The 23,995-nt window shown below is 41.0% G+C and overlaps 2 protein-coding genes across 2 annotated transcripts in view; one reads left to right on the top strand and one right to left on the bottom strand.

Moving 5' to 3' along the window:
* Nucleotides 1-1,255: 1,255 nt before the first annotated feature.
* LOC109910642 (fascin-like) lies at nt 1,256-2,719 on the bottom strand. Its single transcript, XM_048606203.1, has one exon. The coding sequence runs from the start codon at nt 2,717-2,719 to the stop codon at nt 1,256-1,258; it is 1,464 nt and encodes a 487-aa protein (XP_048462160.1).
* A 17,451-nt stretch (nt 2,720-20,170) lies between these two features.
* LOC109933832 (dual specificity tyrosine-phosphorylation-regulated kinase 2-like) overlaps nt 20,171-23,995 on the top strand; it is a 9,847-nt gene continuing 6,022 nt past the window's right edge. Inside the window, exon 1 of the mRNA XM_020532754.2 lies at nt 20,171-20,275. Within this exon, the coding sequence (XP_020388343.2) occupies nt 20,171-20,275 (105 nt within the window). The remainder of the gene's footprint in view (nt 20,276-23,995) is intronic.

The raw sequence follows: 23,995 nt of genomic DNA, 5'->3' as shown, positions 1-23,995 counted from the left end.
ATCAATATCACAGCTGAAATGTGTGTAAATAAAATTCTTCATGCAGCTTTGGAACCCAGAGATTCTATATGTTTGTAACATATACACAATTGTCCTTTTTTGTTTAATCCTGTTTTTTTCTGCACAAAAAAATCAGAAAATTCAAAGTGTGAATTTAACAAAATTACTCCAGTCCATCCAGAATCCAAGTATAATTTATTCTGTCATGTACTCTTTACTTGTTCATTAAACTATTTAACTTACTGAACAGAAGTTCACTATTTGCCTTGTTCTGCCTTTGCTGGGTCTTGGAAATAATAATTTCAACTGATTTGTTCCCACTTCCAAACCCTCAGTGCTGTGTTTTGTTTGTAACTTTGCAAGTTCCTCATACTCAACTACTGTCCACTGCTTTTTAAAATAACTTAGGAAATAGCTTCCATCAGCTTTTCAGGTTGATGGTCCAGACCTTGGCAGCTCTTGTGTTAGAAAAATAAAGTTCTTCCCATTTCTCCTCTTGATCTTTAGCCAATGATTTTAAATTGATGGTCACTAGTTACTGACTTGCTCACCAGAGGGGTAGGTTTTAACTTTATAATAACCTCTCATCATCTTGAAAATGTTTTCATTCATCCCTTATTCTTCTCTGTTCCAAGGAAGAGAGTGCTTAAGTTTCCAAAATCTTGTCATAACTGTGTCCCTCATTCCCGATTACACACTGATAAACCTCCTCAATTCCCTTCTAAGCCCTGAACATCTTTTCTGAAATGTGGTGCCCATAATTGTCCACAAAGCTCCAACTGAGGACAAATAATGGAGTTTAAAATGTTCCACAGGATGACCTCTTTACTTTTATGTTATGTTCCTCTGTTTGTAAACCCAAATAACTCAAATGCACCTCTTTTTTAACCACCTCATCAATTTGCTTGCCATTTTTTTATCCTTATTTATCAGGGTGGCTGCCTGATCTCTGTCTGACTAGGCCCTTCTTGAGATTAGGATTTCCCTCAGTACAAAATGTAAAGAAGAAATAACTTGCTGTCCATTATTTATTGGTGCAAACTGCACATTACTCGAACAACCAAGTTCAAACTGCTATTTATTAGTAATATATTATTTCCTATATATTAAAAGTTGTGAAACTCACAGTTCATAGCAGGAATATAGTTTAATATTTTTGAACTAAATGGTATTCGTTCCTTTGATGCACCCTGACTGAACCTGAGTTGGAGTAACTTTTCTATGTATGCTCGAAGATTGGATCTGCTAAAGTCATTTAGTATCGGAACAATGAAGCAGACTTGGCATCTTCTCCAATAGCTCTGAAGCTTCCATCAGATTCTGCTAAAATGTATTTCCCGTTGGGTCCTCTTATGATCATTTGGTCTGAAGTGATCAATTCAATAGTGAAATTAACAGGCACTTCTCCTGTGGTTGTGATTGCGCCTTCTTCATCCAACTGCCAGTATCTGTCAAGTGATGCTACTTTGAACTGATAGAAGCCATCAGCAGTTGAAATTATTTTGCTTGCTTCATACATTGGCCTGTTGCAAACCAACTTTTGCTTCCCAGGCAAAAAGCCAACAAAACCAAATTCACTCTGGAGTATTAGCTGAGATCGATTAGTAAGTTTTAAGACAAATTCTTCCTGTCTCCCAATTGAAATTGGCCCCACTAAGAGCTGGCCACCTGCATTCACAGTCACGTATCTTCCATCTGATGCCTTTAAAGCTGCCTTTTCACAGTTATACATGATTTGAAACCAGCAGTGAAAGTCTAGTTGCTTAGAGACTTCAATGAAGCCTTTGGCACCAACTGCGAGGTAGTGTTTTGAAATATTTTGGAAGCAAACTTTTTTTGTTGTGGAATCCATCATAATTTGGAAGTTTCCAGCATCCTTTATATCATTAACATTTGAATAGACAGCCGGGCCTGGCTTACAGGTGATGTACCTCTCATTAGCCAATGACATAATACAGATCTGCCCAGGAGAAGGGTCTATGATAAAAAGTTCATCTGTACTAGGATTCAAAGTTTTAATTGTTTTTACATTGCAGTCCTTCGCAGATAGGAATTTACCGTGCATATCCTTTAGACTGATCATCCCATTCTGGATCTCTAGGCGATATAATGTTCTATTTGTTATTGCGGGCTCAGTTTTCCCGTTGCAAGCAATAAAGCTACCAGTTCCCGTCCTTATGGCGTATTTTTTCTCTTTGATGTCAAAATAAAGTGTCATGACACAGTCCGCGCCCCAGGGTTGGCTCTTGTCACAGAGCATTCTTCCATTTTGCTCATTCAGTCGAAGGTAATTTTTTCTGCCAGGGTTGAACATGTTAACACTGGGGTGGATAACCAGGTGGGGCACCCACTTCTCACTGGCTGAAATAGCCTGGGCAAAGCATGTGATGTTGTCCTGGTTTCCTCCTAAATACCGTTTGGTGCGCTCTGATTGGAAGGAGACTCTTCCGTCTGGATGAAGCATCATGAGGAAATCACAGTTCGGAGTGGGCACCTCCTGATCACAGGTGATCTTGCCATCCTTGTCTGCAGCAATGTACCTGTTAAAAAAACTCTTGATATGGACCATAGGACAGTCCTCCTTGGTAAACTCAATGGTCCATATTTGGCTCTTCTTCAGTGAGGAACCTGTTGCATTCACTTTGTAGTTGAACACCTCTCCAGTCAGGTATTTTTGGGCTGAATTAATTAGACCGAAAAGAAGCACTTTATATGCCATTTCCCACTGCTTATCTTATTTTTGAATATGCACTGCATCTGCTCAGTAGCTTGTTTTTATATGTGCACTGACATCATTGTCCTACTCCCTAGCAATGCTTGTGACATAGCACTGAAAGGTTGAATGACAGTCACCAATGGCATGTTAAGAGGTTGTCTTAAATATTTTCAATCTTAACCCAATATAACAACAAACTTCATGAATTACTTCTCTACTGTGAAAAGGTGAAATTGCACATATTAGAAACAATGCGAAAGAGAAACATAACTAAAATAAATCCTTCTTCAAAAGGATTTGTTTATGTCTGTGTAACTTTAGTCTTGTAAATGCAGTCAATGCTTATTATCGAGAGAAACATTGCTACAGTAACATTGCAAGTAAAGATTTCTGTAAGCCAGAGCTTCTAGGAAATTCAAAATATACTGTTCAATATACAGAATATATAGAAGTGACTGGATCAGATCTGCATAGCACAGCATGTATAGACACTGAAGACGATTTTTAAATGAAAGCGATTTGATGTCAGCACCAGATTTTGTCATTAAAACAAATAAACATAGCACTAAAACCTTATACAGATCAGTATGATCAAAACATCATAAAGAACCATTAGAACCTCAAGATGTAGGTTGGCCCTGGCATATTGTTATTATGACATCTTCATGTGACTGCAGTGGCTCAGTGGTTAGCACTGCCCCCTCACAACACCAGGGATCCAGGTTCAATTCCAGCCTTGGGTGACTATGTGGAGTTTGTACATTGTGTAGGTTTCCTCTAGGTGCTCCAGTTTCCTTCCGTAGTCCACAGATGTGCAGGTTAGGTGGATTGGCCACAATAAATTGTCCATAGTGTCCAGGGACATGTGTGCTAGGTGGATTAGCCATGGGAAATACAGGGATAGGTTGGAGTAGGATGTTCATCAGAGGGATGGTGTGGATCTGATGGGTTGAAAAGTCTGCTCCCACACTGTAGGGATTTTATGATCCTTTGATTTTTTTTTTCCTTGGTAGTTTAATCCTGACTAATAGGATGGGGAGAGTTTTCACCTACCTGGCATTATCACACAAACCCACCATAACTTTTGGAGGCCATCTAAACTAAAATAGTGTGGGCAATGATGCCCCTTTGAGAATGCAGTCATTTAAGGGATGCAGCATAGTGGGCTAGAAATCCTGGGTTGACATACCAAGTATTAAGCATCATGTTGAAAAGGTTGGCAAACTGTGCATCTGCTGAGTGTACCACAGCAGCTCATCAAAGAAGAGAATTGCAGTTTTTCAGTGGCCTTCAGGTGAGTCGTAGAAGAGATGCAGAGTGGTTAGACTGCTAAGAAGAGACCATAAATGAGTGTAAGCTTCAGGGAGCAAGGAACAACAGAAGTTACTGAATGGGAAGGAGAGGGCTTTGTGGGGACTGTCAATGGTGTTTGGTAGTGCAGTGCAGTGGTACACTGCTGTAGTGGAGGAGAAATTCAACTACAACATGTGGAGGCATTTCCTTCAAAGGCTGCTGGTTAGATCACATGTAGACACAATTGCTGTGTTGTTGACTGGACTCTGGGCAGCCTGCATTTACACTTGAAATCTCAAACGGAGGCCTCTTGTTTATATATTCAAAGGAATTATAACCTGTTCAAGTATAGGCATTCCTCCATCTGCCTTCACCAACATGGTGGTGTCATATATCCTGTCCAAAGGACTGCATGCACCCAACTGTCCTCAACAAATATTTAGATGCCTATTTTTCACCTCAGAAATGAGCGTATTCCCCCAATTGCTTAGACCAGCTTATTACTGCAGGACTTCAACCAGAAATTTAACAGACTGGGCTTCAGCAAAACATCTTTTGCTGCAAGCCAGAACACTTATAGCTTGGAGGTACATATAAGCTGTCACTTCATGGAAGCAGAGATTTTGGAAGTGCTGTTGCAGGGAGGAGATGCTGTTTCACACCAGTCGGTGGACGGCCCAACGAGAGCATCTGCAAAGAAATTAGAAGTGTCAAGAACAGTAAATGTTATTTCCACTATTCAGTGCATGGCTAATCAATGTTGAAAAGTTCAACCACTTTAAGAGATAAGGTAGCCTCGATTGCGCTATTCTAAGCATTTGTGTCACATATAACCACTGTCGCCATTGTTGCCTATTATGTTAAAATACTTTGAAAATTTAAGATCATTTTCACAATCCATACAGTGTATTTCATTGACATCCTGTCATACAATTACTATCTGAAAAACTTCATGTGGAATGTATTTGTTTGTTGCAGTCATCTGCCAGGGCTCCTACTACAGTTATATTGAGAGGCCTGGATTATGTGGATCTTGTGATTACTGATGCTTCTTGTGTCCATTTCTGCCTTTCTTTTTTTAATATCAATCTGTTCAGACATGGTATTAGACACCTCTGGAGCAGGTGGAAATTGAACCCAGGCCCAGAGGTAGGGATAGTCCCACTGCTCCACAAGGGCATTTCTATTTAAGTCAAGACAATCCACACTTGCTGCAATAGGTTGGTGACAAACATCATATCCCAAAGATCTACCCTCTTGCAGCCCTCCCACATCCTACTCCCTGTTTAAAAAGCTGTAGAGATGCTAGGAAGGAAGCAGGGAAGACATGTTTGTCACACATCTGATTTCTTTCTTCTGATATAGTTGTACATATCAAGAAACTGTCATTAAAAACTCATGCTTTTCAGACTTAAGAAGAGTTCTTCTCCCTCTCAACTCAATCCAGTGAAGGACTTGGAATCCAGTACCTCTGTTTTGATCTACTAATCCTTCATAGCATCCACTATCATATTTTCTCAGTCGGACACTTGCCCAGTGACAACATCCAGGCATCACCAAAGAGACAGGATGCCAGATGAGCACATAAGGTCAGGAGGAGCTAGGAAATGCAAAATCTCCTTACATTGTTGAAGAATTGAGAGATACTTATTTCATAGATGGTGCTTTTAAGATAAGGATGCATTCAGACCATCAAATTTAAATGCAGGCAGCTGGGGGTGTGGATAAGTGATAGTGGTGGTGGGGATCTCTGAGATACATAAATGAAATTGAGAATTTCAAACCTCACAGTTCCTGACTAAAATAATATTTTCTTTTAGTACAACATTGATATCTTTTGAGTTTGACATTCACAGTATAAATGGTTGGTCACTTTTTTTTCTGTGATGTGGAGGTGCCGGTGTTGGACTGGGGTGGACAAAGTCAGAAGTCATGTGACACCAGGTATAGTCCAACAGGTTTATTTGAAACCACAAGCTTTCGGAGCATAGCCCCTTCATCAGGTAAAGTGAGAGAGAAGCACACAGCACACAGAACTTATGGGCAGAGAGATCAAGGGCAGAGAGATCAAAAGATCATACAAATGACGTGAGTGGAGTGTCGAATAATAAGTCTCTGCAGGTGATCCGAAGCTTTAGACGGTATGAGTAACAAGTGAAGGGATGGCCTATATTTCAATTAAATAAGGCAGAGAGATAATTACAATAAATTAAGAATAGGGTGGTGCTGGAGACAAATCAAATGACTGGAATAACATGGTATAAGAGTTGCATGCAGAAGATCTAACCAAAGTAATCCAAAACTGCACAAACTAATTAAGGTAGAGAGATCATAACAATTTATCAAGGTAATGGTGACAAAACAGGACAGTAAGGAAGGTTCTACAGATACAGAACAGTGTGGTGGGGTCACATGTCACGCAACATGAACCCAAGATCATGGTAGAGGCTGTCTTCATGAATATGGAACCTGGCTATTAGTTTCAGCTTGGCGATTCTGAGTTGTTGTGTATCTCGAAGGCCGTCTTGAGGGATGCTTACTGGAAGATTGGAAGTTGAATGCCCTTGACTGCTGAAGTGTTCCCAGACTGGGAAGGAACTTTCCTGTCTGCTGTCTGGCGATTGTTGCGTGGTGTCCATTCATCCGTTGTCATAGAGTCTGCATGGTCTCGCCAATATACCATGCCTCGGGGCATCCTTGCCTACAGCGTATGAGGTAGACAACGTTGGCTGAGTCACATGAGCATCTGCTGCGTACGTGGTAGGTGATGTTCCCACGTGTGACGGTAGTATCCATTTGGATAATCTGATATGTCTTGTAGAGGTTGCCGTGGGAGGTTTGTGTGGTGGTTGTGGTCAATATTCTCCTGAAGGCTGGGTAGTTTGCTGCGAACAGTGGTCTGTTTAAGGTTTGTTTGAAGGTGAGAAGAGGAGGTGTAGGGATGATTTTGGTGAGATGCTCGTCATCATCGACAACATGTTGAAGACTGTGAAGACCATGGCTCCAGCATTACCTTATTTTTATTTGTTTGTAATTGTCTCTCTGCCTCATTTACCTGGATTATAGATCTTCTCTTCACTAGTTATTCAGCTGTTGACACTTTATTCACACCATCTAACACTTTGGATCACCTGCAGGGACTTGTCATTTGACACTCCACCCACACCATTTGTATGGTCTTTTGATCTCTCCGCGCATAAATTCTGTAGCCACTGCTGGCAGAAAAAAACCTACTACACCTGGTATTCCCAGACAGTCTCCCATCAAACTACTAACGAGGTCTATGTCTGCTTAGCTTCACAAGATCATAGAAGATTTCCTGTGTGCTTTTCTCTCACATCACCTCACACAGGGGCTGTGCTCTGAAAGCTTGTGATTTCAAATAAAACTGTTGGACTCTAAACTGGAGTCATGTGACTTCTGTCTTTTTTTTTATTTATTACTCGCTCAACGTGAATGTCACTAGCAAGGCAAGCTTTGCATATCCCTAATTATGCTTCAGAAATCCAGAGGCTGATCCCACAGTACTGATAGGTAGGGAATTCAGAACTGTGACGCAGTGACAATCAAGGAATTGTGATGTATTTCTTGGAGGCCTAGTGTTCCACAGGATCTACAACTGCTCCATGTCCGTCTTTGTGGTAAAGGTCATGGAACTTGTTCACGGCTTCATACGAACTCCCTTGAAGTGCTATTTGATGTTATACACGGCTGGGTCTATGTGTTGTTGGTGGAATATGTATTTAAAATGGTATGGGATACCCATCACGAGAGCTGCTTTGGGATGGATCCTTTCAGCTTCTTGAGTGTTTTTGGAGCCACACACATCAAGCCAATTGGAGCTTGTTGAATGTGACAGAGAAGGGTCACTGGACCCAAAATGTTAACTCTGATTTTCCTCCACAGATGCTGCCAGACCTGCTGAGTTTTACCTGAAAGAATGAACTGATATTATGAGATAAAATCCACCCATTAGGACTGTTCCTGGGAGGAGCTAAGGAGTTTGAAGATCAGTGTTGTAACGTTGTTGTACCAACTGTTGTAGTGCTAAGTCCGTGTAACATACAACAATGTTACCCTGAAGTTGGATCTGATGTCTCACAAGAGACAATCATGTCTTTCAGATGTAATCTAAATACCTGTTAAATATTATGTAATAAACCTTTAATGTTTATCAAGATTGAGACTGTCTTCTGCTGAAGATTTCATAACAGCATCCTTCCCTACTTACTATCAGTAACTTAGACAACCACTAAAATGAACAACTGATAGCAGTGAATCTACCTAAGCTATCTCAGGTAGTTCTGGAGAACACGATCATGTACCACTATAACAGTGCCCATTTCAATGAAACAATTGAGGAGTCTAACAAAGACCAAACGGAAGACATTTCAAAAAGAGGTTATCCCAGTGGTTTGAATGGCAGGCAAAATTATACCAATAGCCTGATAAGTGGTAGGATAAATGGTTCTGGTTGCCAATGAGGCACCTTATGGTACTAGGCTACATTGTGGTGAAAAGTACTGGCCCAGACTTTGTACTAGACTTGAACTTGTACCCTTCAGCTTGAAATATTTTTTTGCCCATTAAATTGCTGGAAGTGAGACCTGATAACCGCAGAGCAAAGGAATCAATGCATCAGCGAGAACAGGACAACCAACAAAGTATCTCTCTAACCAATGACATTAAAGGATTGGAAAATAAACAACAGAAAAATGGAGAAATATAAACATAAAATGCTGGAGATACTCAGCAGGGCTGGATGCATCTGATGACTCTTTTTCCTGTTTTTTTTATTTCAATTCTCCAGCATCTGCAGTACTTTAATTAGAAGAATCGGAAGGTAAGTGGATTGAATTCAGTTTCAAATTATGTCATGCAATCATGAAATGATTAGAGCATAGAACTAGGCCATTCATCCTGTTATCATCTATATGTCAGCACTTTTCAAGAGCCACTCACTTAAACCATATTCCCCACCAATTCCCTATTGCCCTGCAATTTTGTTCAATTCTCTTTTGAGAGCCTCAATTGATTCTGTCTCCACCACACTCTCTCAGGCTGTGTGTTCCAGATCCTAAGCACTCACCATATTTCCTCGTCTCTGCTGTCTTCTGATTCTCTATCCTATGCCAATGGGAACAATTTCTTTCTATCTACTCTGTGCGGACCCCTCATGATTTTGAGCACCTCTGTCAAGTCTCCAAAGTGAACTGCCTCAGCTGACAAACCTCATCAAAATGAAATAAGCACAGAAGTAGGATCATGGCTGGTCTGATTACTCCACATTTCCACCTACCTATCCCAATAATGCTTCATCATTTCCAAGAAGCTCTTTTAGACTTTATCTTCTTTAAGCTATATATGTAAGTCAAGTTTCTAATCCCTGGAACCATCCATGTGAATCTTTTCTGCACCTTCTCTAATGTTTACATTCATTCCTAAAGTGTGGTGCTCAGAAATGAGAAAAACATTCAAATTCATTCTGAATCGATGTTTTCTGTTGATTAGTCATAACTTCCTTGGTTTTGTACTCTATAGAACTCTTGAAGGAGCCAGGATCCCACACATTTTATTGTACTCTTCTTCAAACTGCCCTGTCATCTTCACTGATTGGTGTACATTTAACCAAGGTCCCTCTGCTCTTGCACCTTTAGAATTGGACGATTTATTCTATATTGTCTCTACTTGTTCTTTCTACCAAAATGAGTCACTTCACACCTTTGTGTTAACTTTCACTTACGACATGTCCATCCATTCCATCAACTTTTTTCTTTGAATGTTATCACTAAGTCCACAAAATTAATAAAAGAGATGGTGAGAAAGATTGGATGCAAAGAGAGGGGAACAAGAAATAGAAAGGAAAAGTAACAATGGTAGTTGCAACATTCGAAACTTGGCGATTTAAAACCCTTGTAGCAATTCATAATCTGAAAAAAATGATATTTAAGATTTTTAATTGTTAATTGTTGGTGCATAGTGATTGATTGGCAGCCACCAACGCTTATTATATTGTTCGTAAGTTCAGCTTCGAACTACTAGCCAGAAATATCTGTGGTTGGTTTTCATCCTAAATAGCACATAAGTACTCTGCACTGAATTGTCAGTTGAAGTGTGAGTCAGCTTCATGGTTTCCTGTCCACCAGAGCCCAGACCTTTCCATGTGATCTCTTACTTTTCACTTCATTAGTTATGCAGTCAGGATGTTGAGTGCATTTCTTAGAGAATCACATGATAAATAAGGCACATGGGCTTGCCACTACTGGAACCATCGGGCTTACATATAACGTTCCTAGCAGCCTTGCAGCCACACTTACTGATTGATAGTGTGGGCACATTGACTAGTGATTCTGGAAGTTGCTGCTGTGCATGGACTCTTTGGAGGCCTGCACAGTCACAAGAAAAATGAGATGAAACATAGCCAAAGTGCCTGAGGTACTATATTTAAAATCAAGCTGCACACGTCTACAGACCCTGCAATATCTCACAGTGTAGTGTGCTAAGCTTAAAAATGTCGCAAATTGAAAGATAAGCTCTCTGCTTCCAGTGATGTAGGGGTGCTAGTAGATGGGCTTGTAGAGACGAAGGTTGTCTTTTCTCCTGATGGCCAAAAGATATGTCAACAGACCGATTAACCTGGATGGAATTTGTGGCAGAGGTCAGTGATGTGTCCTGCTTCAACAGCCACGATCAATGGTGCAAATAAGGCAATGACCTTCTACAGTGTCCAAGTGCCACCATCTTCTTTCTGCCAACTCACAGTTGGCCCATATTCATTCTACTGCACCAAGTCTGATAGACTACAACTCTCATTATTGTTTGCTTCATGTCCACTCAAAGCTTGCACCCACCTCATCCTCCCAAACTATTACACTTTCATGCCCTCTGCACTTCCTACTCACTCACGAGGAACACTTCATCACCTCTCCTGTTCATGCATGAGCACTAACTGCTTTTACATCCAATTCCATCGTCTTCAGTCTCTTCCTTTGTCTGATTGTAGGAGAACCTCTTGGAGTGATGTCTGAACAGCATTCTAACTGACCCACCCGTAACTCCCAGACTGCTTGCATTTGAACCTGCAGCAGGATTGAATGTGGCCAATACCCTGTCATGCATTCACACAAGCCCTTTGACTGACTGTGGCAGTAGCTGTACTTGACTGACTATTAGTCCTCCTTCACCCCACTAAGCACTCTTCCCCTTTGACGTTCAAGCATTTGCTTGAAGCACATGCAGTGTATTTTCTGCGTAAGCTGCTGACATATGCTGCAGTTCTGACGTTGATGCAGTACAGCACCACACAGTGACATGTCCACCCCCTGTCTGGCTAATAGATTGACTGTTCAGTGCTCCCCCTGATCACAAGCTGCTTAACTCTCCTCCTGCTCTAAAAAGCAAACCAACCTGCAGAGGCTGGCAGCCTGTAAATCATTGCTAAAGTTAGCGAGGGCTTTGAAAGCAAGCTCGGAATCATCAGGCATGTGTATGTCCATGTCAGTGTAAAGGCATCCTCTGTGGATGCATGACTGGGTGTGTGCATTGCTGGTAGTTTGCTGATGTAGAGCTGTGTGGATGAAGAGTTAACGAGGATTCTAACCATGGATGATGCAGGGACATTGTGCAGATAAAGCAGCTACATTGAGGGGAGGTGATGGCCTAGTGGTATCACTAGACTATTAATCCAGAGACTTAGGTAATGTCCCGGGGACCTGTATTCAAATCCTGGCACAGCAGGTGGTGAAATTTGAGTTCAATAACACATCTGGAATTAAGAATCTAACGATGACCATGAATTGATTGCCAGGAAAATCCCTTCTGGTTCACTAATATCCCTTACATGTGGCCTACAAGTGACACCAGACCCACAGCAATGTGTTTGACTCTTAAACTGCCCAATGGGAAATTTGGGATGGGCAGTAAATGCTGGCCTAGCCAGAGACATCCTCATCCTATGAATGAATAAAAAAAAATGCCAGGACAGATATTTGGCAAATTGTAGCTGCCATTGTCAGCAGGAATTTGTGTTATCCAGTTTTTTGGTGGGGGAGAGGAGAATTAAAAGTGAGATCTCAATACGGTGAATTGGAGCTTTAATGAGTTGCAAATTCTGAAAAGAAGGAAGTTGCCATTTAAGTATGAGGGGAAAATTGGGCTTTTTTTCCCCAAAGTCACAAATCTGACTTTTCCATTTTCATCCTATGTTTGTCACTATACTTAACATTAATCTCACCACAGCAAGGAGGGGAAAATTCTACCCTACAAATTTGGAACACGCACAGTATATCACTGATGAGACACGCAGTGAGATGTAATTTTTGCAAAGAAACAAAGTCAGCCTTTGTTTTTGTTGAATGTTTGTACTTGTATCTCTTGTGCATCATTGATGGAAGTTGTTATTACTCTTACATCACAACTAATTCCAGCCTATTAAAGATTAGTTTTCCAAAATATTGTATGTTTAATCATCTTCCCACATTTGGGAAAGGCATGCCATTCAGAATAAAGCCACCTTTTGTGTGTGAAAAACGGAGAGGTTTAAAAACGTGATGACCCAGATTTCCGAGTGGAAACATGATCTTGGGCAGGAACGTGGTAGTGCAATAATTCTGGGTGTCCAATCACAAAGACCGTCCTGATGTTTTCAGAGCCAGTTTAATTATGACGTTGTGGCAAAGCCTCTCATTGGCAGATTCTCTGAGGCAAAGGGAAAGGCACCATTGTTTGGCACAGTGTTGAGATCTGGTCAGCGTTAATTGAAAATGTAATGGCCAATTCCATGCATTCAATTTCAATACCACCTTAGGTGACATCCAGTCAGCCCTTCTACAATTGCACTAGGCATGTCTAATGTTTGAAGCACTTTTACTCTTACAGTATTACAGTAAACCACCAAAGCCCAGTTAATAATGAGTGGACTTCTTACTGTCGGCCTTCAGCTGTTAGCATTCTGTACATATTCACCACCAACCACAATGGTCTGCACTCTCCTTAAAAGCCGCACATGATATGTTAATTTTTGATTCATAAGCCATAATCATTTTTTATTATGGTCTGCTTTAACATCGTTTCACAGTAAGCATCCTGCGTCCTTTCTGAAGGAGCAGGCTACTGTGGCATCAATGAAAGAATGTTAGCTGTGGGTTATAAGCTGTCTAAGCTCCACTCTGTTACTCTTGCATCAAGTTAAAGATGGAGATCCAGGAAGGCAAAAATGGAAATAAAGGGAAAGTGTGAGCCATAGATTCACCATGGTATTCTGCTTCTCTTACCACTTCAATTGTGACCTTCCTTAATGTGGTCATATCCATCAAGCTATTGACTATCAATCTGTAGATCCTTCTGATACAGGTATGGCAAGCGGTCAGAGCAGGAATTTCTTGATCAGCCAGAACTATGTCATAGCTGCAGCTCAACATCCTCCCCACATCTAAAGACTGCCACACAACAGACATTGTAATTTCAGTTACTTGAAAGCAGGTCAGATCATACACGTTCTTTCTTGGCCTTCTTCATTTTGTCCTTCTCCAGGTGTTGCGATAATAAAAGGAGCAGGGCTGGAAACAAGAACAGCTCAACAAGGCAATCTGCTACCAGACCTGCCAACACCTCATCAGTCAGGCACCAATCACTGACCCCTTCCCAAGTACCGGATAGAGATGTAAGGGGGTGAGACAAGGGTGGGTAACATGGGCTGTAGACATTAAAGTGTAAGCCAGAGACGAGTGCACAGGGCAAAATACAAATTAAGATTGGGCAGGAGGAACTACAAACTGGAATATGAGAAGCAAGGTGGCCCTAGCTGGAAAGTCAGGAAATGCTGAGGACATTGATTGGAAGATTTGTTTTGATAAAAGTAGAATTACACTGTAGAGCACAAACCACGACTACAGGAACTGGTGATGATCTCCAACACTATGCAGCATATAATAGGTCAGCTGAATGGGGAGCTTACTACCCATGGACTGCCCACAGAGGAGGACGTTTATCCCTGCCTAGCCTGTTTTCCCATCGCAACAGCACAGAGGATTTTGACCCCATATCTTCAAATGCATATTTGACAGCTGCTGTTTCTATTTCCTCAGGAATAATGTTGGCAATTGGTCATGCCATGGAGAGCCCATCCTTAAAATGTCCATTTTATAGGTATATGAATGAGCCTAAAGATCAATCTGCCCATCCCAAATGATAGTGAAGAGGTCTAATCTTTGCTGTGGGTGGCAAACAAATGGCACCAACTGTTGGTTAGGTTTGCTTTTGCCCATCGATTTTTTGAGGGTATAGAACGTAGAACATAGAACATAGAACAGTACAGCACAGTACAGGCCCTTCGGCCCACGATGTTGTGCCGACCTATTATCCTACTAAGATCAATCTACCCTGCACACCCTACATTTTACTATCATCCATGTGCCTATCCAAGAGTCGCTTAAAAATCTATAAAGTAGCTGACTCCACCACCACTGCCAATAGCGCATTCCACACGCTCACCATGCTCTGTGTAAAGAACCTACCTCTGACAACTCCCCTAGACCTTCCTCCAATCACCGTAAAATTATGCCCCCCCATAATAGTCATTTCCGCCCTGGGAAAAAGTCTCTGACTATCCACTCTATCTATGCCTCTTATCATCTTGTACACGTATTTTCTATGATAAATTGCTATAAGATGACCACCCAAATGATGTGGCATCCTGTCAGGCCATCTGTGACTTCTGTGAACAGGCTAAGCAGATGCTTATTCTCACATGTCTTCTGTCCCACCAGAGGTCCGAACATCCTTGACCATTGCTATACAGCCATCAAAGATGCCAATCACTCCATGCCCCATTTTGAAAATCAGATCATACCGCAATGCTCCTCCTCCCAGGTTACAAGCAGAAATTGAAGTATGAGGACCGAGTACAGAAAGTATTGCAGTGTTGGTCTGAAGAAATGGAAGAGCTTCTACAAGACTGCTTAGATTGGTGGACTGTGCCATATTCAAGAACTCAGCAGCCAGCCTAACCTAGCCTATTGGTGTATACCAATACCGTTACGGACTTAATCAGTAAGTGTGTAGATGACTATGTGCTGAAGAAGTTGGTCTAAATGTTCCCCAACTGGAAACCATGGATGAACCTGGAGATCCACTCCCTACTGAAGTCCACGTCTGAGGCATACAGGTTGGGCAACCCTGACCTATACAGGAAATTCAGGTACAACCTTTGTAAAGCCATCAGAGATGCCAAGAGGCAATACCAAACTAAGCTTGAGACCCAGACCAACCACACGGACACCCATCGATCGTGGCAAGACTTACACGACATAACAGGCTACAAAGCGGAATTGAACAGAATCGCAGGCGACAATATATCCCTACCTGATAAGCTCAATGCATTCTACGTTTGCTTTGAACAGAAGGTCAGTGAAACAGTATCACCTATCCCAACAGCCTCGGATGCATCTGTACCCATGGTGACCGCTGCAGATGTTAGACTGATCTTCTTGCGAGTGAGCCCGTGAAAAGCGATTAGCCCAGAAGGAGTCCCCAGTCGTGCACTTAGATCCTGTGCGGACCAGCTGGCAGGAGTATTTACAGACATCTTTAACCTCTCTTTACTATCTGAAGTTCTCACCTGCTTTGAGAAGACCATCATCACCCCGGCGCCAAAGAAAAATCATGCAGTGTGCCTCAATTACTACCGCCCAGTGGCTCTGACCTCCATAATTATGAAGTGCTTCGAGAGGTTAGTCATGGCTCACATCAACACCACCAAATTGCCTTTATTCTTTGCAATTTGCCTACTAGTGCAACAGGTCCACAGCAGTCACCATCTTCCTGGCCCTGCACTCATCCCTCGAACAACAGGACAACATTGACTACAGCTCCACCTACAACACCATAATTCCAAACAAATTCATCTCTAAGCTCCGAGACCAAGGTCTTGGCTCCCCCTCTGTAACTGGATCCTTGATTTCCTGACCCATAGACCGCAATCAGTAAGAATAGCGACAACACCTCCTCCACCATAATCCTCAACGCTGGTGCCCCACAAGGCTGTGGACTCAGTCCCCTACTAAAACACTCATGACTATGTGGCCAAATTTTGCCCCAACTCCATTTACGAGTTTGCTGACGATGCCACTATTGTAGGTCGGATCTCAAACAACGATGAGATAGAATGCAAGAAGGAGATTGAGTGGTTAGCAGCATGGTGTAAAGACAACAATCTCTCCATCAATGTCAGAAAAATGAAGGAACTGGTCATTGACTTCAGGAAGCAGCCCCTGTCTGCATCAGTGGTGCTGAGGTAGAGATGGTCAAGAGCGTCATGTTCCTGGGAGTCAACAACAATCTGTCCTGGTCTACCCACATTGATGCAAAAAAGCATACCAATGCCTCTACTTCCTCAATTCTTCCTCCTCTACAGGAGGCTAAGGAAATTTGGCTTGCCAATTTTTATAGATGCACCATAGAAAGCATCCTACCTGGATGATTCCAGTGTGGTATTGCAGCTGCTCTTCCCAAGACCATAAGAAACTACAGAGAGTTGTGAACACAATTCAATCCATCATGCAAACCAGCTGTTCATCCATTGACTCCATCCATAGTTCCTGCTGCCTTGGGAAAGCAACCAACATAATCAAAGATCCTGCCTATCCTGGTTATAGTCTCTTTCATCCACTTCTGTCAGGCACAAACAGATTCAAGAACAGCTTCTTCTCCATTGTTATCAGACCCTACACCTTCCCTGTGACTGTAACACTATATTCTGCACTCTGTTCTGCTACCCTGATGCACTTTGTATGGTACGATCTGCCTGCAAAGCACGCAAAACAACACTTTTCACTAATATCTCGCCACATGTGACAACAATAAGTTGAATTCAAGCTCAAACTTAATCACAGCACAAATTCTGAATTTGGAAATGCCAGAATATTAATTCGATAATAGTTGAATTGTACAGAAAACCAATTAATGAGAGGGAAAAAAAGATTGGATTATTAGAGATAAAGAAGAAAACAAGAAGTTAAAAATTATATTAAAACAAACCCCAACAATTATTGAAAGTTAAATGAGATACTGAACTTGTCCATTCAGAGCATTATTTTAGATTAATTTTTAGCATTATTTACTCTGTTTAAACAGCAATTCGACATTTGTTCCACATCCACAACATTCGTACATGAAATTTGTCTCAGCAGTGTGTATATTTTTATTGTTCCTCTTATAACCCTGTTAACTGATGAAACTTGCAATTTACATTAAGTTAGGCTTGCTAAAGTAGTTTCAGTTCTTTATGTAAAATTACAACTTTAACAATGAACAAACACGTCAAAACTGTCAACCACAAGATTATTTTAAAGTGTTTGCCATGTTATAAATAGTATACAGATCATTACACAAAGCAACATACTGCTCTTGCTGATAATCTGAAATAAAATGCTCAGCTGGGAAGCAGGACCCATGGAGACAGAAAGAATGTTAAAAGTTTCAGGTCAATAACCATTCACCAGTACAGGGATTCCAACAAAAGATCATAATAGTCAGTTAGCTCAGTTGCCTGAAGAAAATAAATGTTTGAAACTACTGGCAAGGCCAGCATTTGTTGCCCACCCCTAAGTGCCCTTCAGATGTGGCAGTGTTAAATTGTTGCAGTCCATTTAATGCAAGGATACCCACAATACTATTGGGGGTGAAGTACCATAATTCAACGATACAGAAAGAATAGTAATATATTTTGAAGTCTGGATGATGGGGGGAAGGGTATGCAACTTGCAGGTGAATTTCCCATATATCTGTTGCCTTTGTTCTTCTAGGCGGTAGAGGTTGTAGATATGGGAAGTGCCGTCAAAGGAGGTTGGCAAGTTGCCACTGTGCATCTTCAAATACATTTTCAAAATTCTGAATTAAGAGAAAACAATATTGCTACCACTCTGCATCACTGGCAAAGGGGCAGGGGATTGTAAATGTCGAAGATGAAGGATAGGCTGCTGATAAAATGGGCTGCTTTGTCCTGGATGGTGCCAAGTTTCTCAGTTGTTGGAGCTACATCCATCCAGGGAAGTGGGGAGTATTCCACAACACTTGTGATTTTTGCCTTGAGGATGGTGGACAAATGCTTCAAGGTTGGGTGGCATGGTGGCTCAGTGGTTAGCACTGCTGCCTCACAGTACCAGGGACCTAGGTTCAATTTTGTCCTTGGGTGACTGTCTGTGTGGAGTTTGCACATTCTCCTCATGTCTGTGTGGGGGTGCTCTAGCTTCCCCCCATAGTCCAAAGAAGTGCAGGTTAGGTGGATTGGCTATACTAAATTGCCTGTAGTGTTCAGGGATGTGTAGATTAGGTGGGTTATTGGGGATGTGTCTGGGTGGGATGCTCTCAGGGTCAGTATGGACTTGTTGGGCCAAAGGGCCTGTTTTCATGCTGTAGGGATTCTATGAAATGTGTCACTTATATTTTCAATCATGGTACCCTCTTTGCATGTTTAAAACATTCAAGTATAATGAAGTTCTTCTCTTCATACAGTGAAAGTGAACTCCACATTTTTTGTTTCATTATTTGGATGAGTGTTGTGGAAAGTCACTGAAGATGTATTTCATAAGAAGAGAATCTCATGTCTATGTGTTCCTGTTATAACCTTTGATGAGAGAATCCCCTTCTAGTGACTTTATTGCAGTTTTAACCCAGAAGCAAAGTACTGGATGCTGGACTTCTGGAAAGTTGGATGTTTGATACTGGGAACCTGAAATAAAACCGATAATTCTGGATGAACTCAGCAGCCCTCGCAACATCTGTGGCGAGAATAATGAAAGTTAATGGGATGGCATATACAGTCCCTTGGCAGCAGATTTGCAAATGGTGTAGAATGCCTTGGTACTGTGCCCACCCTGTAACCACCAGTACAAATTTCCCAGCGTCAGCAGAGGCTTCAGAAAGCCCTGCCTGTCAGGGGTCAATTGAACCACGTTCAGCTCTCGCTGCACAGGTGGGCAAAGGAGAGGTTTTTCTTTAATATGCCCCTCAAAGTTCTCCTGGCCCATTTCCTTCCTTCTTGCCAGCCTGTTTATACAAGCCCACGGTCAGACATTCCTGCCTGCTCTAGGTGATACCTTACCTTAAACCAATCAATTCCAATCTGAGGGACAAATGTCTGCCGAATGAGCCATAGAACTGGGGCCAAGCTTGTCCTGATTGACTTTTTTTTTGCTGAGTGAATCTTACAGACCCATTACAACCTGCCCAGTGTTTCAAGTCTGTGTTGTGATGAAAGGTCACATATATGAAAAACTTAGGTAGACAAACAAGAGGCTGGAAGAGTACAGCAAGCCAGGCAACATCTGGAGGAAAGGAGCAATCAATGTTTCTGAGTATGGGAAGGGTAATACCCAAAATGTTGACTGCTCCTCTCCTCTAGATGCTGCCTGGCTTGCTGTGTTCTTCCAGCCTCCTGTTTGTCTACCTTGGATTCCAGCAGCTGCAGATTTTTTTGTCTCTAACATGAAAAGTTTAATTTTTTCTCTCACCAGTGGTGCTGTCAGACCATGTATTTCCAGCTTTTCATTTCATAATTTTGCTTGCAGCATTACATGGAATATGGGTCTTTGTCATTAAGACATCATTTTTGGCTAGTCCCTGTGTCTTTTCTTTTCTGCATATCATAGAATCATAGAATCCCTACAGTGTGGAAACAGGCCCTTTGGCCCAACAAGTCCACATCGACCCTGAGAGCATCCTACCCAGACACATCCCCAATAACCCACCTAACCTGCACATCCCTGAACACTGCGGGCAATTTAGCATGGCCAATCCACCTAGCCTGCACATCTTTGGACTGTGGGAGAAAACCAGAGCCCCTGGAGGAAATCCACGCAGACACGGGGAGAATGTGCAAACTCCACACAGACAGTCACCCGAGGTTGGAATCAAACCCGGGTCCCTGGCGCTGTGATGCAGCAGTGCTAACCACTGTGCCACCGTGCCACTGAGTTATCTTGATTGGTACAAAGTGAGGAAACAGATTCCTCATTTTTGACACCTCAGTTGTTGTCCTGTCCACTTGTAGCAAACTCAAGTGTCATAAGTATAAAATTCTGATTTATATTCTTTTGCATTTTTCTTTCTTCCTTTCTGTAGATTTTTGAATAACTTTGCTTATTTGGTGAGTGCCGATGAGTGATGACGTCTTTGGATGAGTGGCTTCTGGCTCGGAGCAGTTCCTGCAGCCAACAAAATGATGAAACGGACATCTATAGGTGCATTCGTCGACTTGAAGGTGCTTCAGTACCTACTCACATCAATCACATGCAAGTTAAGTCAACTCCCATGCATAGCTCATATGAGTGGGTTAAATTTTCTAAGATCCCATGACTCCAGTAAGGCTATGTGTGAAGTGGGAGACTTTTGCAAAATCATAGGTGCATTGATTCTTGCAAGAAGTACGTGAACCTGAGATTTTCCAAGAAGCCACCCGCACTAAGTCAGTGCTACCTGTGCCCATGTTATGGGTCCTCAGAAAATTTCTCCCAGTAACCTTTTCAGTTCATTATTACATAATGTTTATCTAAAGATATGTAGCATAATATTAGAATTTATTTCTGATTTATTATGGTGCAATTTTCACCAAGGATTTCTCTCCGCGATTACTTACATGGAATATAGATTTTAAACTAGATGAAATTTAAACAGGATTATACCTGCCCTACTTAACATTAACCACATTATTTTCCTCTGTCTAATTTGTAAAGCTACTTCTATGCTGTTTGGCTGTTAAAGTTGTATTTATGTTATTATAAGTTAGTAACACACATTGTTTGGAATTCACTTTCCTTTTACTATCCCATCCATCTCTTATTGAATCCTGAGTAGAGGGTAAGGGCTAGAGAAATTATATCATGCATATTTACCTCATGGACAGATAAGGTAGTCCTCACATAGAGTTTAAGTCTGGAAACAACTTTCAGTGAAAGGTCAAGTCCCATAGGAATCAATGTTAAACCTGGACTTAGGCTCCTTTGAGCATTTTCTTGCTCGAAACTAGACAAAATACATGCTGAAATACTGAAAGAATCTGCAAAGTAAAATATACCACTGAAAATAACAGAATCAATGCATAAATTCACATTTAAAAATAATTTACATATATATTAGTTTTTCTAAAAATAAATTTCTGGGATATTTCTGAAAAAAATTGTCTTGTAACATTTTGTGGATTGTCGTACCAAAAGGTTGACATTGATGGATTTAACATCAATTGTACAGAATCCTAGTGACTACGGCATGGTGCTTATGTCACCGTTTTGACTTTTGGAAGAGTTCATCCTTGCCTTAATCCCTGAATTTTCAGTGTATAGTTTGGCTCTTTATCACAATTTTGTTTCGACCTGCTCTGCAACAGCTCAGTGAAATGCCGCATTTGCATTACAGCTTCTTATTCACACTCATTGTGTGGCTTATGTTTTGACTTTGTTTGTTCCTTGCACATTTTTGTGTGATTTCCCCATGTGTCTATTCCCCTCTCTCTCTCACTGAACAGAATGCTATTCCTCCCTTGGTGCTTTTTTAAAAACTCATGTCTCTCCTGCTGTACTAAAATACATTGGTTTTGCTTTTCTTTTTCTGTGTTTTAAAAAAAAATGCCTTTTGCTGATCCAGTATAAATAAAATGAGGGAGCGGCCACACTGCTCTGGGCTGCCCCTAGTGCTGGGAAGAAAACATTGCACCCATATAACTAGAATTTTCTCTCCACTGAAGTCAGTTTTAGGCAGGTGAAGAAATTTCCCTTATAAAGGGGAGCAATGTCTCTTTTTCTTGTGGTACAAAAGGTTAATTTATCTTGTTGCTAGTGAGAAATGCATAAAGATTCAGCATTCTCCCAGCACCATGTGCCTGGCACAAGATGATGCGATGACATGTCAGGCATGAAATTAAACCAGAACCAAGAATGCGCGTTCAGAAAACAGGCCCTTGAAAGAAAATAATGTTCTAAAACAAAACACTAAACGGGGTGACATTATGTGAAGGTCTATCTGTATTAAGTTAACGGGCTTCATCTCCCTGCAAAAAAACCATGTTAAACTTTGAGCTCTATCCTTGGAACACAAGCCATACCAGCTCCACCTGCTGTATATGAAGGTAGGTGCAACTGTAAGCAAGTACAAAGCAATCATCGTCAAAAACACACCAAATTACAAACTCTTCATTAAAGGGAATGTTAAGCGATCCAAAATTCTGAAAGACATTGCTGACTCCTTAAGAATATCATAATTGCAGACAACATTTGTCTCATTACAGAACAGCAAAGATTGTATCAAAGTTAGCAAATATAGAAGAATAGGGACAATTAAGGGGGAATAGTACAGAGTGGTAATGTCACTCAATTTGCAATTCGGATGCCCAGGCTAATGCTTTGGGAACATTAGTTCAAATATCACTAGGGCTATTTGTGGAACATAAATTCAGTCAACAAAATCTGCAATTGAAACCTAGTCTCAGTATTAATGATAGTTGTAAAAACCCACCTGATTTACTAAAATCCTTTATAGAAGGAAATCTTCCATCCTTGCCAGATCCACAGCAATATGGTTGGCCCTTAGCTGTCTGCTTCATTCAGTTCAAGAGGCAAATAGGAATGGGGTAAAATAATTCCAGCCTTGCTAGTAACCTCAACATTGCATAAAAGAATAAATAAATTGTTAAAATCTGGTGAGCTCACAGACTTACTGACTCAACTTCATAAACTCTTGGGGTGCAATGGCTCCGGTTTAAATTCCTTTTTCATAAGCTATACTAAGAAATAATGTAGATTACTTAGATGTATAATCAATGCAAGAAGAAATGCTTAATAATGCATAGCTATGGGGAAATCAGTTTAGAGTACAAAAACCCCTGACTGAGCAATTTTATTTCAAATAGATTTTCAAAGTTCTGAATTCTTTCCTGATCCCAGAAAGAACAGTGTGCAGGCTTCAAGAGAAAACAATGTTGATGAGTATTCACTGCATTTCATCAAAGTTCTGCATGGGGTTCACGTACCCCTCTCTCTACCTCCTGAGCTTGTTTGCTATAGCTCCTTTTTGGTAAATATGCATGTGTGTTTCTTTCAGTGACGATAGTCTATCTGTGTTAGACATCTAAATAATTCTGCCAACATCCTGTAGCTCACATTATGAGAGAAATGTAAATCTTTGTTTAAAGTAGCTAACAGTGTAATAGGTGAAAACTATGTGAACATCTTTGACTTCAGACCAAAAACTTGGTCACTTCATACCTAACAGAAAAATTGTGGAAGCACTTTATACAATAGTATGTCCATTAATTAACATGGAAAAAGATTATAAGCTAAATGTACATAAAGCTGGATTTTGATTATAGACTTGGGAATCAAGAGTTGACTATGCAAGTTAATCTGATGAAATGCTCATAAACCAATCAATCAGACAAAGTTCTCAGCCTCCTTCAAAACTGTGTATATAATCCTTGCCAAGCCAAATCAAGTAGCAGGGTTTGTAATGCAGCCAATTATTCATAATGAGATTCCATCCCACAACTAAACAAACAAATCCTACAGACCTAAATACAAAGTGCATTTGAAATTGACTGAATAATTGACTAGCTATCTGCTCACATTTCAAAGGCTCAGAGGATGCACTTTCAGTCAAAGAAGTTATGCATCTGTTCAGCTATTTCAGTAGCTTAACAGATATCTGAACTTTAAATCAATGAATAAACCAAAACACCAGTGTCCAGATGCTAAATGCAAAGAAGTGCTGTATTTGCAGGAGAGAGTACTCGAATACATCTGAAAACTTTCACAATACTAGTCAACTTAATGATCATCTACCTTTTCAGAACAGAGCTCTATGATCAATCATTGCATTGGGAACATACCTAACTTATCAAACACTACCTAATATTAACATTCTAAGTTGATAAAACCTTCTACAAGTGCCTGTGAAAAGATACCTGATACTGAGATAACAAGGTATAGAGCTGGATGAACA

This window comes from Rhincodon typus, chromosome 16 (assembly GCF_021869965.1).
Source record: "Rhincodon typus isolate 14 chromosome 16, sRhiTyp1.1, whole genome shotgun sequence".
Classification (NCBI taxonomy): domain Eukaryota; kingdom Metazoa; phylum Chordata; class Chondrichthyes; order Orectolobiformes; family Rhincodontidae; genus Rhincodon; species Rhincodon typus.
The sequence above is the reverse complement of the archived record's forward strand: the minus strand, read 5'-3'. Positions and strand labels throughout refer to the sequence as shown.

Bases quoted from the DNA above. Each gene is read 5' to 3' on its own strand.
- LOC109910642 (XM_048606203.1), bottom strand. From the start codon at position 2,719: ATGGCATATAAAGTGCTTCTTTTCGGTCTAATTAATTCAGCCCAAAAA.